Source organism: Cervus canadensis, chromosome 11 (assembly GCF_019320065.1).
Source record: "Cervus canadensis isolate Bull #8, Minnesota chromosome 11, ASM1932006v1, whole genome shotgun sequence".
NCBI classification, from domain to species: Eukaryota; Metazoa; Chordata; class Mammalia; order Artiodactyla; family Cervidae; genus Cervus; species Cervus canadensis.
In genome coordinates this window covers 18,086,395-18,103,768 of record NC_057396.1, presented here as the reverse complement: position 1 = coordinate 18,103,768, position 17,374 = coordinate 18,086,395, and the positions used below count along the sequence as shown (strand labels likewise).

Sequence of the window (17,374 nt, the reverse complement as noted above, 5' to 3'; positions counted from 1 at the left end):
TGTTGGATTCTGTTTGCTAGAATTTTGTTAAGGATTTTTGCATCTATGTTCATCAGTGATATTGGCCTGTAGTTTTCTTTTTTGTGGCATCTTTGCCTGGTTTTGGAATTAGGGTGATAGTGGCCTCATAGAATGAGTTTAGAAGTTTGCCTTCTGCAATTTTTCTGGAAGAGTTTCAGTAAGATAGGTATTAGCTCTTCTCTAAATTTTTGGTAGAATTCAGCTGTGAAGCCATCTGGTCCTGGGCTTTTGTTTGCTCGAAGATTTCTGATTACAGTTTCTATTTCCGTGCTTGTGATGGGTCTGTTAAGATCTTCTATTTCTTCCTGGTTCAGTTTTGGAAAGTTATACTTTTCTAAGAATTTGTCCATTTCTTCCAAGTTGTCCATTTTATTGGCATAGAGCTGCTGGTAGTAGTCTCTTATGATCCTTTGTATTTCAGTGTTGTCTGTTGTGATCTCTCCATTTTCATTTCTAATTTTGTTGATTTGGTTCTTCTCCCTTTGTTTCTTAATGAGTCTGGCTAACGATTTGTCAATTTTGTTTATCTTTTCAAAAAACCAACTTTTAGCTTTGTTAATTTTTGCTATGGTCTCTTTTGTTTCTTTTGCATTTATTTCTGCCCTAATTTTTAAGATTTCTTTCCTTCTACTAACCCTGGGGTTCTTCATTTCTTCCTTCTCTAGTTGCTTTAGGTGTAGAGTTAGGTTATTTATTTGACTTTTTTCTTATTTCTTGAGGTAAGCCTGTAATGCTATGAACCTTCCCCTTAGCACTGCGTTTACAGTGTCCCATAGGTTTTGGGTTGTTGTGTTTTCATTTTCATTTGTTTCTATGCACATTTTGATTTCTTTTTTGATTTGTTCTATGATTTGTTGGTTATTCAGAAGTGTGTTATTTAGTCTCCATATGTTTGAATTTTTAATAGTTTTTTTTTCCTGTAATTGAGATCTAATCTTACTGCATTGTGGTTGGAAAAGATGACTGGAATGATTTCAGTTTTTTTGAATTTACCAAGGCTAGATTTATGGCCCAGGATGTGACCTATTCTGGAGAAGGTTCCGTGTGCAATTGAGAAAAAGGTGAAATTGATTGTTTTGGGGTGAAATATCCTATAGATATCAATTAGGTCTAGCTGGTCCATTGTGTCATTTAAAGTTTGTGTTTACTTGTTAATTTTCTCAAACCAGTCATTCTTAAGGGAAATCAACCCTGACTGCTCATTGCAAGGACTGATACTGAAGCTGAAACCCCAGTATTTCAGTCATCTGATGTGAACAGCTGACTGGAAAAGCTCCTAGTGCTGGGAAAGATTGAAGGCAGAAGGAGGAAAGGTTGTCAGAGGATAAGATAGCTGGACGGCATCATTGATGCAGTGGACATGAACTTGGGCATATTTTGGGAGATGGTGAGGGGCAGGGAGGCCTGGCATGCAGCAGTCCACTGGGTCGCAAAGAGTCAGACACAACTGGATGGCTTAACAACAGTAGAAGTTGATGATCTCTTAAGTTTGAAAGCAGTTTAACAACCCTGCATTTTTACCTGTGCCCCATGTTTATGATCGACTTCCCCAGGGGCCCAGTGGTGAAGAATCTGCTTGCATTGCAGGAAACATAGGAGACATGGGTTCAGTCTCTGGGTTGGGAAGATCCACTAGAAGAGGGCATGGCAACCCACTCCGGTATTCTTGCTGGGAAAATCCCATGGACGGAGGAGCCTGCCTGGCTATGGTCATGAGGTCTCAAAGAGTCAGACATGTCTGAGGCGACTGAGCACACATGTTTATATGACTGGGACATTATATTTTACCACCTTTTGTGTGCGCATTAACTACTTACTGTGTATATAGGTGACTTTGCTACTTTTTTTTCTTTAACCTTCCTACTCTCTTTATATGTGGTTGGCCTACTACCCTTACTGAATAGTTGCCTTTACCAGTGAAATTTTTCCTTTAATAATTTTCATATTTCTAGCTGTAGCCTTGTCTATTTAGAGAAATCCCTTTAACGTTGCCTATAAAGTTGGTTTTGTGATGCTGAACTCTTTCGGCTTTCACTTCTCTGTAAGACGTTTTGATCTGTCTTCCAAATCTGAAGGAAAGCTTTGCTGGGTAATTCCATGGTTGTAGGTTTTTTTCTTTCATCATTGAAAAATATTTCATGTCACTCCCTTCTGGTTTGCAGACTCTCTGCTGAAAAGTCAAGCTGATTGACTTAAGAGGGTTCCTTTGTAGATATGTTATTGCTTTTCCCTTGTTGCTTTTAATAAGTATTCACTCGTGTCTTTATTTTTAGCACTTTTAATTGCAGGGTGTCTTGGTGTTGTCCTCTTTGGGTTGATCCTCTATTTCCTGCACAGGGCTCCCTGTACTTCCTGGACTTGGATATCTGTTTCTTATCTCAAGTTAGGGGTGTTTTCAAGCTGTCATGTCTCCAAATACGTTCTCTGTCCCTTTCTCTCTCTCTCTCCTCTGTCTGGGACCCCTGTCATGGGAATTTTAATGCACTTGATGTTTGCCTAGAGCTCTCTTAAATTGTCCTCTTTTGTTTTCATTTTTTCTCTGTTCAGCATCAGTAATTTCCCCTGCTCTGGCTGATAGCTTGCTGATTCATTCTTCTGTATCACGTTGTCTCCTGCTGATTCCTTCTAGTCTATTTTTCATTTCACTTATTATTCTTCGTCTCTGTTTAGGGCTTCCGTGGTGGCTCAGTTGGCATAAAGAATCCACTTGCAATGCAGGAGACCTGGGTTTGATCCCTGGGTTGAGAAGATCCCCTGGAGTAGGGCATGGAAACCCACTACAGTGTTCTTGCCTGGGGAATCGCCATGGACTATAGCCCACCAGGCTACAGTTTGGCTGTTCTTTGAATTTTCTAACTCTTTGTTAAAAACTTCCAACTTCTCACTCTTTGCATCCATTCTATTTCTGAGTTCTTTCATCATCTTAACAATCAGTATCCTAAACTCCATTTCATGTAGATTTCTTATCTTTGCCTCACATAGTTCTTCTCCGTGTCTGTATCTTGTTCTTTTATTCTAGAAAATTTTCCTCTATCACGTCCTTTTGCCTCAGTTGCTGTCTCTTTTTATGTATCTAGTAGATTGGTTGTGATTCCTGACCTTAGAGAAGTTATCTTTTGTATGATACATCTGTGCTTCCAGCAGCACAGTCCCCTCTCATCACCCAGTCTATATTCTCTGGAAGTTCCCCCTGTGAAGGTTGCATAAATCTTTCTGTTGTGGTGAGCAGACTATGTAGGTGGAGTAGAGGCGTGGTTGGCTCAGCTTCTTGCCTTGTGCAGAGGCTGCCAGCCAGTGATAGGTGGGACTGGCTCATGAAGAAGCTGACTGTGTTACCCCCGGAGGCTCTGGGGCTTCTGCTGGTCCACCACTTTGCAAAGTCAGTGTCCAGAGGACTCCAGATCTGTTGCCTGACCACTGATGGGTGAAACCAGGTCCTAGAGTTAGCACTGGACTACTGCCAGTCAATATTGGGTCCTGGAATCTGGTTATAGAGTCCAGGGATCCTAGAGTTGCTGTCAGGTCACTGGTTGGGGAAGAGAGTTCTTGATATAGTTGGGTATGGGGTCCAGGGTGTCTCAGAGCTTGTGTTAGTCTGCTGGTGGGCAGGGCCAAAGCCCAGCTCATCTTGGGGCAAGGCCTGGCGTGCTGTGGGCAGGCTGCAGGATAGTGGTTTTCTTCTTTCTGCCTCTTGGTGGGTGATGTTGGTCTCAAGGCGAGTGCAGGTTTCCTATGGGTCAGGAGGTTCCCAGGGGTTTCTGGAGCAGGATCCTGCCCTCTGGTGGATAGAACTGTGTCTGGGGCCCTCTGGTGGGCAGGGCCACGTCTAGAGGCATGTCTGGAGACAGCTGTGGACTCAAGAGGGCTTTAGGCAACCTGTCTGCTGATAAGTGGAGCTGTGTCGCCACCCAGTTGGTTTCTTGGCCTGATGTGTCCCAGCACTGGCACCTACAGGCTATTGGGGCTCTCTTGGCACTAATGAGCTAGAGGAAAGATCCCACCACTGGCGCCTGCCAGCACCAGCTTCCACACAGTAGGAGGATCTCCCGAGAATGGTTGCTGCTACGGTCTGTTTCTCCACAGTGAGCCATATCCACCCTTTGCCTATTCGGGAGACTCTCCAAGATCAGCAGGTAGGTCTGTCCCAGACTTCTATCAGATTACTGCTTCTTTCCTTGCGTCCTGTTATGTGTGAGATTTGGGGTGTGCCCTTTAAGAGTGAAGTCTCGGTTTCCCCCAGTCGTGTGGTGCTACTGATATTAAGCCAGCTGGCCTTCAACGTCAAATGTTCTGGGGGCTCATCTCTCTGGTGCGCGTTCTCTGGGCCAGGGAACCTGATGTGGGGCTCAGAGCACTTGCCCCGAGAGAAAATCTAGAAAGGACCTGAAAAAAATATTTGAAGAGCTAGTACCTGAAAACTTCTCTTAACATGGGAAAGGAAATAGTCATCCAAGTCCAGGAAGCATGGACAGTCCTAGGCAGGACAAACCCAAGGAGGAACACACCAAGACACATATTAATAGTAATTAAGCTGACAGAAATTAAAGACACAGATAGAATATTAAAAGCAACAAGGGAAAATGACAAATAACATACAAGGAAACTTCCATAAGGTTATCAGCTGATTTCTCAACAGAAACTCTACAAGCAAGAAGGGAACATTATGATGTATTTAAAAGTGACGTAAAAGAATAACTTACAGTCAAGAATACTCTACCAAGCAAGACTTTTGTTCATATTTGACAGAAAAATAAAAAATTCTCCAGACAAGCAAAAGTTAAGAGAATTCAACACCACCAAACCAGCCTTACAACAAATGCTAAAGGAACATCTCTAAACACAAAAGAAGGAAAAATAAACCCAAAACAATTAAAAAATGGTAATAGGATCATATATATTCATGATTACCTTAAATGTAAATGGGTTAGATGCAGCAACCAAAAGACAGACTGGCTGGGTGGATAAAAGCATGTGTATATATGCATTTCCACTCACCACATCACTCTGTTCAACCTCCCAAATTGTATGTGATTATCTTATATTGTTAGGGTAATCATGTTTCCAGGATGGCTTTTGATTGTAATTATCTTTTATTTTTTATCTGGCTAATGGTTGTGAAAACTGATAAACATCTTTTACTATTGTGGTTATGTAACTATTACTCATTTTAATACCATTGTATCATGATTGGTCAACAGAAAATAACAGAATTCTCTATCATTGAAACTGCCATTTGATAGAAAAATCTGTAATCACCTTTTAAAATCCAGATGACTTTAGAATTATCTTGGAATTTTTTGAAAAATATAAATGCCCAGGTATTGTTTTTTTCTAACTCAGACCTCCAGATATGATTCTAATGAACAGCCATGTTTTAAAAAAACTGAACTATATGATGATGATTTACTTTTATCTAGTTTGTTTCAACTTTTCTATTTCATTTTCAGTGCTTCCGTTTCATTTAGGTAATGTTTTTCAATTTCTTGGTGTCTTTTTTTCGTTATTCTTTCTCAAGCTTTTATCAAATGTAGTAGAAAAGCTTTTGTTTACATATATATAATATGTATAATATATATATATTAGGAAACATAAATTTTTGCTTAGCTAAAAATTTTGTGACATTTTGGTTTCACTTGTCTAAGTATGAATAAAATGCTAAATTTCTAATTTATATTCACTCAAAACTTTGATATAGTTCCATTTATTCTGGCATCTAATATTACTGCTAAAATTCTAGAAAGTTTATTGTTTTAGTGAGTTTTTTTTTTTTTTAATTGAATGAGGCTTGAAACTTCTAATCCAGTTCTGAGAATATAAAGAAATACTATGTTTAAAAAAAAGGGCTGGGGGGACTAACATGCGATACAGTATTACTAACTAAAACACAGATTTTGTTCAAATTTAACAAAATTTTATGCTTGTGTCCATTATTTGTTTTAATACCTTATTCCAGGTTTTGCATTGTTAACTAGTTTCATTGAGCAGCTTCAGTTGCATGCAACAAATTCTCATAAATTGTTTTCATTTTTATTGTTACAAATATTTTCTAATTTTCCTTGTAATGGTTATTAGATACACCCATCATTTTAAAATGGACGTTTAATTTCCAAATATATGGGGTTTTAAAGTATCTTTTATATTAACCTCTCAATTAAATCCTTTCTTCTCTACTATAACCTTCTGTATTTTTTCAGTCTTTTAACTTTATTGAGGCTTTCAATGGCTAAGTCAAAGATCTCTCTTTGTAAATGTGACAATCCATTTGAAAATATGTGAGTCATTTTCAAATACCTTTTGATAATGATTTTTAACATAATTCCACAGTTATAAGGCTATATGATTTCAATACCTTTAGACCGTGAAATTTTTGCACCTCATTTTATATCCCTGGATATGTTTCAGTGCCTCCTGGTTTATAGTCTATGGGAATTGGAATAGAATTTTTATCCTTCTGTTGTGTGGAAATTATATAAATCTTAATTATGTTGAATTGGTTCATTGTGCTTTTCGTATCTACTGTATCCTTCTACTTTTCTGTCTACTTATTTTATTAATTTTGAGAGTTTGATATTGAAATTGCAGCTAAGAATCTTAATTTATCTACTTAAAAAAATAATTGTAATATACAGTGGAACTGTATGTAACTGTGTGTAATCTTTTCACTCTTTCCCTCAGACCCCAAATTATTTAAGTTCTGCCTGGAACTGTTTTTTCTTCAAGATCTTAATGACTAACTGACAATTTTTTCCCAGACATCTTCTCAGTCTTCAATTTATTATCTCCTTCTACCAGTTTCAGCAATTACAGACCACCACTCCTTTTTATTATTCTTTTTCTGCTGCTTTATTCACTAGTCTCCCATCTCGTTCACAGATTCTCCTCCTTTCTTCACCCTTTCACATTATTTTTTTTTTTTCAGATATATGTTTCTGCCTTTTTCTTAGACTTTGCCCTTTCTGTGGGCAGGTCTAGTCTTCCCGTAGTATTATTAATGCAACTGTCTTTGTATGATTACAAATATGCTATCTCTTTTAAGTGGAGCTGCCTGCCTTATCTCTGCATATCACTTAGTCCACTGCTAATTTTACACTCAGTATAATTGAAGCTGTGTTCATTGCCTCTTCCTTAGCCACAATAGGTTTTCTTTCCTGTGTTCTTCATGTTTGTTAATCTCAAAAATTTATAAATTAATACAGAGGATTATATGTACTAATGCAGTGTATTATTTAATACAGTGTAATTAAAATAATTACAGAGGATTTGAATAATAGCAGACTACCGAAAGCTGCTGCTGCTGCTAAGTCACTTCTGCAACTCTTTGGGATACCATGGACTGTAGCCCACCAGGCTCCTCTGTCCATGGGATTCTCTAGGCAAGAATACTGCAGTGGGTTGCCATACCCTTCTCCAGGGTATCTTCCTGACCCAGGAATCAAACCCGAGTCTCCTGCGGCTCCTGCTTTGAAGGCAGATTCTTTACCACTGAGCCACCAGGGAAGCCCAGGTTATCCAAAGCAGTTTTAAAAAAAGAAAAAGTTCGTAGACTTATACTGCCTAATTTTGTGATTTGCTCTGTACAGATAGAATAATAAGGCAGTGTGATTCTGACATAGATTAATTCTTAAAATGATCAGTGAATCTGATGAACCTATTTACAGGGAAGGTGAGTAGATGGAGATGTAGAAAATGACCTGGTGGATGGAGCAGGGGAAGGAGGAGAGGGTAGGACAACTTGAGGAAGTAGCATTGACACATGTACTCTTATCATGTATAAAATAGATGACTAGCAGGAAGCTGCCGTGTGACACAGGAAACTGAACCTGATGCTCTGATGACCTAGAGGAGCGGAGTGGGTATGGTGGGGAAGGCTCAGGAGGGAAGGGTTATATATATAATTACAACGCATTCACACTGATGTATGGCAGAGACCACCGCAACATTGTAAAGCACTTAGCCTCCAACTGAATAAACAGGGAGGAAAAGAGTACAAGTTCATCCTAACATAGAATTTTCAGGATATTCTATATTCTATACTGAAGTTTGTTTATAAACTTTAAAGGAAAAGAATAGAAAGCCCAAAAATAGACCTGTGCTCTGTAGTCATGTGATTTTTCAACAAAGGTACCAAAGCAGTCCCGAGAAAAGGAAAATCTCTTGTGCATGTGGTGCTGGAACAATAAGGTGATCATATAGAAAAACAAAATGAAGCTAAGCCCCTACCTTATACCATAAACCAAAATTAATTTAACATAAATCGTAGACTTAGTTGTAAAAACTAAAATCATACAGACTTTAGTGAAAAATGTAGGGGAGTATCTTCATGACTTGGGGATAGGCAAAGATTTCTTTAAAAGGACACAGAAATCACTATAAAAATAGTAGAGTAGGCTTCATCAAGTAACTAGAATTATCCTGCAATATTTAGTTTAAAAATTGCAGAGGAAGGAACACTTCTGAAATCATTCGGTGAGGCCACCATCACCCTGATACCAAAACCAGACAAAAATATCACACAAAAAAGAAAATTACAGATCAGTATTACTGAAGAATGTCAACACAGAAATCCTCAAGAAAATACTAAACTGAATCCAGCAACTCATTAAAAGAATCATACATCATGATCAAGTGGGATTTATCTTAAGAATACAAAGATTTTTTTCAATATCTGCAAATCAGTATGAAATACCACATAAATAAAGTGAAGAATAAAAACCATATGATCATCTCAATAGACACAGAAAAATTATTGACAAAATTCAATGCCTGTTTGTGATTGGAAAACTCTTCAGAAAGTGTGCATAAGGGAACTTGTGTTGCTGTATAGTCACTAAATCGTGTCCAACTCTTTGTGACCCCATGGACTGTAGCCTCCCCAGGCTCCTCTGTCCATATTTCCCAGGCAACCGTAGGAGTGGGTTGCCATATCCTTCTCAGGGCATCTTCCCAACCCAGGGATAGCACTCCTGTCTCCTCCATCGGCAGGTGAATTCTTTACTGCTGAGCCACCAGGAAAGCCAAATGTAACTTACCTTGACATAATGAGGGCCATATACAACAAACCCACAGCAAGCAACATTCTCACTAGTGAAAAACTGAAAGCTTTATTAAGATTAGGAACAAGACAAGGATGTCCACTCTCCCCGCTATTATTCAACATAATTTTGGAAGTCGTAGTGACAGCAATCAGAGAAGAAAAAGAAAGTAATCTATATTGGAAAAGAAGTTAAACTGTCACTGTTTGGAGATAACATGATACTATTCAGAGAAAATTCTGAAGATGCTGCCAGAAAACTACTAGAGCTCATTAATGAATTTACAAAGTTGCAGGATATAAAATTAACACAGAGAAATCTCTTGCATTCTTATACACTAACAATGAAAGGTCAGAAAATCAGCGAAACAATCCCATTCACCATCATATCAAAAAGAATAAAATGCCTAGGAATAAGACTACCTAATGGTGCAAGACTTCTACTCAGAAAACTGTAAGATATTGCTGAAAGAAATTGAACATGATGCAAACAGGTGGAGAGATCGACCATGTCTATTGATAGGAAGAATCAATATTGTGAAAATGACTGTAGTACCCAAAGCAGTCTACAGATTTAATGTAAGTGCTATCAAATTACTAAGAGCATTTTTCCATTACATTAGAACAAAAAATTTTGCAAATAGCCAAAACAGTCTTGAGAAAGAAAAATGGAGCTGAAGGAATCAACCTTTCTGACTTTTGACTGTACTACAAAGCTACAGTCATCAAGACAGTATGATACTGGCAGAAAAAAAAAAGAAATATAAATCAAGGGAACAGGGTAGAAAGTACAGAGTAAATAAACCCACACACTTATGGCCACTTAATCTATAACAAAGGAGACAAGAATATGCAATGAACAAAAGACAGTTTCTTCAAGATGTGGTGCTGGGAAAACTGGACAGCTACATATGAAAAGAATGAACTTAGAACATTTCCTAACACCATACATAAAAATAAACTCACAGTGGATTAAAGACATAAATGATAGGCCAGACACCACAAAACTCTTAGAAGGAGAACTTAGGCAGAACACTGTTTGACATGGATCACAGCAAGATCTTTTTCAGTCCACTTCCTAGAGTAAAGAAAATAAAAACAAAAATAAACAAGTGGGACTTGAAAGCTTTTACACAGCAAAGAAAACCATAAACACAATGAAAATACAACCCTCAGAATGGGAGGAAATAATTGCAAGTGAAGCAACTGACAAGATTAATCTCCAAAATATACAAATACTTCATGGAACTCAATATAAAAAACAAACAACCCCATCAGAAAATGGCCAGAAGAACTAAATAGACATTTTCTCCAAAGAATACATACAGATGGTCAACAAACACATGAAAAGATGGCTCAGCATCACTTTTTCATTAGGTAAATGCAAATTACAGCTACAACAAGGTATCACCTCACACCAATCAGAATGACCATTTCAAAAAATCTACAGGCAATAAATGCTGGCAAAGGAATGGAGAAAAGGGTGACTCTCCTAAACCATTGGTGGGAATGTAAATTAGCATCGCCACTAGGGAGAACAGTATGGAGGTTTCTTAAAAAAATAAAAGCAGAGCTGCCATGTGATCCTGCAATTCCATTACTGGGCATCTATCCAGAGAAAACCATAATTCAAAAAGATACATGCACCCCAATGTTCATTGAAGCACTATTTACAATAGCCAGGACACAGAAGCAGACTAAATGTCCATCAACAGAGGAACGGATAAAGAAGATGTGGTACATATGTACAATGGAGTATTACTCAACCATAGAAAGATTGAAATAATGCCATTTGCAGCAACATGGAAGGACCTAGAGAGTGTCATACTGAGTGACATAAATCAAAGACAAACATGTGATATCACTTATATGTGGAATGTTAAAAACCACGAAACAGAGTTATCTACAAAACAGAAATGGAGTTACAGATATAAGTTAACAAGAAAAAGCAGGGAGGGGGATAAACTGGGAGATTGAACTTGACATATACACAGTTCAGTCGCTCAGTCGTGTCCGATTCTTTGCAACCCCATGAATCGCAGCACACTAGGCCTCCCTGTCCATCACCAACTCCCGGAGTTTACTCAAACCCGGGTCCAGCGAGTCAGTGATGCCATCCAGCCATCTCATCCTCTGTTGTCCCCCTCTCCCCCTGCCCCCAATCCCTCCCAGCATCAGGGTGTTTTCCAGTGAGTCCGCTCTTCACATGAGGTGGCCAAGTGGAGTTTCAGCTTCAGCATCAGTCCTTCCAATGAACACCTAGGACTGATCTCCTTTAGGATGTACTGGTTGGATCTCCTTGCAGTCTCTCAAGAGTCTTCTCCAACACCACAGTTCAAAAGCATCAATTCTTCGACACGCAGCTTTCTTCACAGTCCAACTCTCACATCCATACATGACCACTGGAAAAATCATAGCCTTGACCAGATGGACCTTTGTTGGCAAAGTAATGTCTCTGCTTTTTAATATGCTATCTAGGTTGGTCATAACTTTCCTTCCAAGGAGTAAGCGTCTTTTAATTTCATGGCTGCAGTCACCATCTGCAGTGATTTTGAGCCCAAAAAAATAAGTCAGCCACTGTCTCCACTGTTTCCCCATCTATTTGCCATGAAGTGATGGGACCAGATGCCATGATCTTAGTTTTCTGAATGTTGAGCTTTGAACCAACTTTTTCACTCTACTAAATATAAAATAGATAACTGATAAGTACTCAGTATTCTGAGTAGGCCAGGAAATTCTATTCAATCCTCTGTAATGGTTTATATGAGAAAGAATCTCAGAGTGGATATATGTATAACTGATTCTTTTTGCTATACATCTGAAATTAGCACAGCATTGTAAATCAACTATACTCCAATAAGTAAAAAATATATATATATACAGGCAAATCACAGACTAGAAGGAAATACTTGCAAAATTTGACAAAAGGTAAATATATATTTATATATACATATATGTGTGTGTGTGTGTATATACATGTATGTATATCCAAGAGATAGATCCAGGATATATGAAAAATTCCTGAATTTCAATAATAAATAAATGCGATTTGGAGCAATTCACAAATTAATATATGTAAATAACCAGTAAGAACATGGGTATTTAACATTATTAGTCATCAGGAATGCAAATTAAAATCTTAATGCAATATGCCACCAGAATGGCCAAAATATAAAACATTTACAAATGTTGACATGGTTGTGAAGTAACAGGAATTATCCTGGAATATTGTTGAAAATATAAATTAATACAACCATTTTGGAAAACTTAGTGGTAGTTTTTTTTTTCCTAAAAATAGCATACAGCTACGCTGTGACCCAGCAATTCCACTGTAGCTCTTTATCCAAGAAAAATGTAAACATAGGTTACAAAAAAAGACTAGTAGAAGTTTAATAGCACTTTTATTCATAATAGCTAAAAACGGGCAAGAGTCCAGCTGTCCATCAATAGAATAAATAAGCAAGCATATATTTATACAGTGGAATACTGTTCATCAATACAAAGGAATGATTTGCTAATAAATGTAACAAAAAATACTGAGTAAAAGAAATCTTACACAAAAGAGTATATATGTTTCCATTCATATGAAATGCTAGATTAGGCAAAATTTCAGAGGGAAAAAAAAAATCATAATAATGGTTGCCTTAGGACTGATGAAATAAGGATTAACTGGTGTAAGGAGTTTGAGGGATCTGGGGGTTGATGAATGAAAAGCTATTATCACTGAACAGGTTTGCATAAGAAAAGTCCTCTCAGCATGAGACTAGCTAGAGGCTTATGGCCAAAAGAGAAGGAGGGCAAAGGAGTTCCTGAGGTGAAGGAGACTGCAGTGACTGTCTCTGGAGGTCACAAGTCTAAGTGATGTTGCTTAGTAGCACACTGAGGAGTCTGGATCAGAGATAGTAGTGACTTCGGGTCTTAAAACCCCAGCCTCTGTCTTATCAATGGCTAGCAGATGTTCAGTGTTGTTTTGTGGAGTATACAAAGCAGGCAAGCTATAAATCATTAAAAGTCTGCTTGTTTTGGGTCATTTTTTAAAAAATAATTGAATGTATAAAAATGTTAGTTTATACAGCATTTAGTTCCAGCTGACATTGGAGCTAATGGATCTCAGCCTGCAATGAAGATATAAACAACTCAGGCCAATACAGAGAAGCCATCTTTATCTAATAAATATAACAACTGAAAAGGAATAAGAGGAAAAATTTTTGGAGTGATGATAATGTTCTACATCTTGATAAAGGTTTAAATCACACAAGTGAATACATTTGTCAAAACTCATGAAGTGTATACCTAAGAATTGTGCATTGCATTGCACATGACATGCATGCTAAAATACTCAGGGTGAAAATCAGTTTGTACTGAAACACCAAAAATAGAATGGGTTAGTAGATAGTTGGATAGGTATCTGATAAAGCAAGTATAGTAAAATTTTAATAGAATCTAAGTTGGGATATATATATATGTTTATTATGAAATATTTTGCTTTTTGTTTAAAAAAGTTTATAATGAGATATTGAGGCCTACCAGGTTAAGATAGACTAAGCGTAACAAGAAGTACTGAGTAGAAAAACATCTTACACAAAAGAGTATATGTAAGTTTGCATTAATGTGAAAAGACAAGCTGTTAGGAAACTATGCCATTGCATTAAAAAAGAAATTATAGAGCTTTGTATTTCTTGACCAGTTTTAAACTATAATTTCTGTAGAAACAATCCTATGTTTGATAATTTGGCTGAAGGTATGTGGTGTTTGCTCTTTCACAGAGAAAGTCCTTCTGCTAGCCTGGACACATGTGCGTTTCTGTCATCGTTTGTGTGCTCCAGTCGGACTCTGCTTATCGATGGCCGCGTCGAACTCAAAAGAGGCCTGCAGAGGCAGGAGCGGCATCTTTTCCTGTTCAATGATCTGTTTGTTGTGGCCAAAATCAAGTAAGTATACTGGACACTTTCTCCTGGCTTATCATTATGAAGTTGCATTTCCACTAACAAAGATAACCTTTCTTTTCAATATCACTATAAGATTATGTGGCCTCTATTACCATAACTAATGTCTGAAGTGAGTTTTATGTTTGTTTTGTTTTTGAAAAAATGTTCCAATTATTTACTCATTCAACAAGTGTTCATTTAGGTCCCGCTCTGTGCCATGCTCTGAATAAATATAGGGGATACAGTTAAGAATGTGATGGATATGGTCCCTGCTTTCCTGATGCTTTCATTTATAATGTGGATGGGGGGGGAATTACAAATTGTGCTTACTGCCATGAAGAAAATCAGGTAAAGTGAAATATGGGATATATGTTAGGTAGGAAGAATAAAATCAATGAAGAGTGAAAAACGACTAGCCACTCAGATATTAGGAGGGTGGGTATTCAAAAGCAGGGGGAAAGTTTGGCCCTTTGGAGTTGAAAGAAGGCCTATGTCACTGGAGCATAATAAGCAGGAAGAGAGTAATGTAAATTGATATTGGAGAAATAGACAAGGATCAGTTATCAGGACCTTTGTTGGCTGCATGAATTATCTATTGCCATATAACAAATTACCCCAAAAGGTAACAGCTTATGACTACAAACTTTTTTCTCTGAGTCAAAAATCTGGGAATTGTTTAGCCAGGTGTTTCTGGCTCAAGGGCCCTAATGAGGTTACAGTAGAGCTGTTGACCAGGTTTATAGTCATCTCAGAGCTTGAATGAAGAGTCTTCAAACCTCCCAGTTCACTCATGTGGATCCTGGCCATCCTCAGTTCCACAGTGGCTCTTGGCCAGAGGCTATGGTTCTTTTCCATGTAAGCCTCTCCACAGAGCTGCTCTTAACATGGAATTGTTTCCTTTAAAGTGAAAGATCCAAGAGAATGAGGAAGAGAGTATTGAAGGAGTGTGTGTGTTCAGTTGCAGCAAGAATATTGAAGTGGGTTGCCATGCCCTCCTCCAGGGGATCTTCCCAACCCAAGGATTGAACCGCGTCTCCTACGTCTCCTGCATTGCAGGTGGATTGTTTACATTCTGAGCCATTGAGAAAGCCCTGTTGAAGGGAGAGAACACTTAAAATAGAAGCTGCAGTCCTTTCTAACCTAACTTTAAAAGTAGTATACCATCATTTCTAATATAGGCTATTAGCCACTCAGAATATTGGGAAGCCAGGATCTTTGGGGGTATCTTGGAGGCTGAGTACCAAAAGGCCATGATAGAGTTTACATTTTATTCCAAATGGTTTTAACTAGGGGAGTAGCATAATGGGGTACATATTTTTTAAATACTCTTCTCGCTATAGTAGATAATGGATTAGAGGGTAGACAGGAGTAGAAGCAAGGAGACTGGACTGGAGGTTATTGTAATAGTCCTGATGAGAGATAATGAAGGCTTTATCTGGAGAAATGGGAGTTAAATGAAGGATGCAGACATATTTGAATATACTTGCAGTTCAGTTCTGTCGCCCACTTGTGTCCAACTATTTATGACCCCATGGACTGCAGCATGCCAGGCTTCCCTGTCCATCACCAACTCCCAGAGCCTGCTCAAATTCATGTCCATTGAGTCTGTGATGCCATCCAACCATCTCATCTCTTTTGTCCCCTTCTCCTCCTATCTTCAGTCTTTCCCAGCATTAGGGTCTTTTCTACTGAGTCAGCTCTTCAATTCAGGTGGCCAGAGTATTGGAGTTTCAGCTTCAACATCAGTCCTTCCAATGAATACTCAGGGTTGTTTTCCTTTACAATTGACTGTTTTGATCTCCTTGCAGTCCAGGGGACTCTCAAGAGTCTTCTCCAACACCACAGTTCAAAAGCATCAATTCTTTGGCGCTCAGCTTTCTTTATGGTACAACTCTAACATCCATACATGACTACTGGAAAAGCCATAGCTTTGACTATACAAACCTTTGTTGGCAAAGTAGTGTCTCTGCTTTTTACTGTGCTGTCTAGGTTGGTCATAACTTTCAGTAAGCGTCTTTTAATTTCATGGCTGTAGTCATCATCTGCAGTGGTTTTGGAGCCCAAGAAAATAAAGTTTCTACTGTTTGCACTATTTCCCCATCTATTTGCCATGAAGTGATGGGACCAGATGTCATGATCTTTGTTTTTTGAATGTTGAGTGTCAAACCAACTTTTTCACTCACCTCTTTCACTTTCATTAAGAGGCTCTTTAGTTCCTCCTCACTTTCTACCATAAGGGTGGTGTCATCTGCATATCTGAGGTTATTGATATTTCTCCTGGCAATCTTTATTCCAGATTGTGCTACATCCAGCCCAGCATTTCGCATGATGTACTCTGCATATAATTTAAATAAGCAGGATGACAATATATAGCCTTGGCATACCCTTTTCCCGATTTGGAACCTGTCTGTTGTTTCAGGTCTGGTTCTAACTTGCTTCTTGACCTGCATACAGATTTCTCAGGAGGCATGTAAGGTGGTCTGGTATTCCCATCTCTTTAAGAATTTCCCAGTTTGTTGTGATCTACACAGTCAAAGGTTTTGGTGTAGTCAAAAAAGCAGAAGTAGATGTTTTTCTGGAATTCTCTTCCTTTTTCTATGATCCAGTGGTTGTTGACAATTTGATCTCTGGTTCTTCTGCCTTTTCTAAATCCAGCTTGAACATCCGGAGGTTCTTGGTTCACGTACTATTGAAGCCTAGCTTAGAGAATTTTCAGCATTACTTTGCTAGCCTGTGAGAAGAGTGCAATTGTGCAGTACTTTGAACATTCTTTGGCTTTGCCTTTTTTGGGGATTGGAATGAAAACTGACCTTTTCCAGTCCTGTGGCCGGCCACTGCTGAGTTTTCCAAATTTGTTCGCATGTTGAGTGCTACACTTTAACAGCATCATCTTTTAGGATTTGAGATAGCTCAGCTGGAATTCCATCACCTCCACTAGCTTTGTTCATAGTGATGCTTCCTAAGGCCCACTTAACTTCACATCCAAGATGTCTGGCTCTAGGTGAGTGATCACACCGTCATGATTATCTGGGTCATTAAGATCTTTTTGTTTAGTTCTTCTGTGTATTCTTGCCACCTCCTCTTAATGTCTTCCTCTTCTGTTAGGTGCATACCGTTTCTGTCTTTTATTGTGCCCATCTTTATATGCAATGTTTCCTTAATAGCTCTCATTTTTTTAAGAGATCTCTAGTCTTTCCCATTCTTTTGGTCTCCTATATTTCTTTACACGGATCATTTAGGAAGGCTTTCTTATCTCTCCTTGCTATTCTTTGGAACTCTTGCATTCAGATGGGTATATCTTTCCTTTCCTCCTTTGCCTTTAACTTCTCTTCTTTCCTCATATACTTTAGAGGTACCCTAAAGAATTCATTTTTACTCAACACTATTCTAGTGC

General features: G+C 38.3%; 1 protein-coding gene across 2 annotated transcripts in view; it reads left to right on the top strand.

Annotated features, from left to right (window-relative positions):
* Positions 1 to 17,374, top strand: part of ARHGAP20 (Rho GTPase activating protein 20) — a 178,175-nt gene that overhangs the window by 85,123 nt on the left and 75,678 nt on the right. For both annotated transcript variants that reach the window (XM_043482333.1, XM_043482332.1), the window contains exon 3: positions 13,819 to 13,983. In XM_043482333.1, the coding sequence (XP_043338268.1) occupies positions 13,819 to 13,983 (165 nt within the window). The remainder of the gene's footprint in view (positions 1 to 13,818; positions 13,984 to 17,374) is intronic.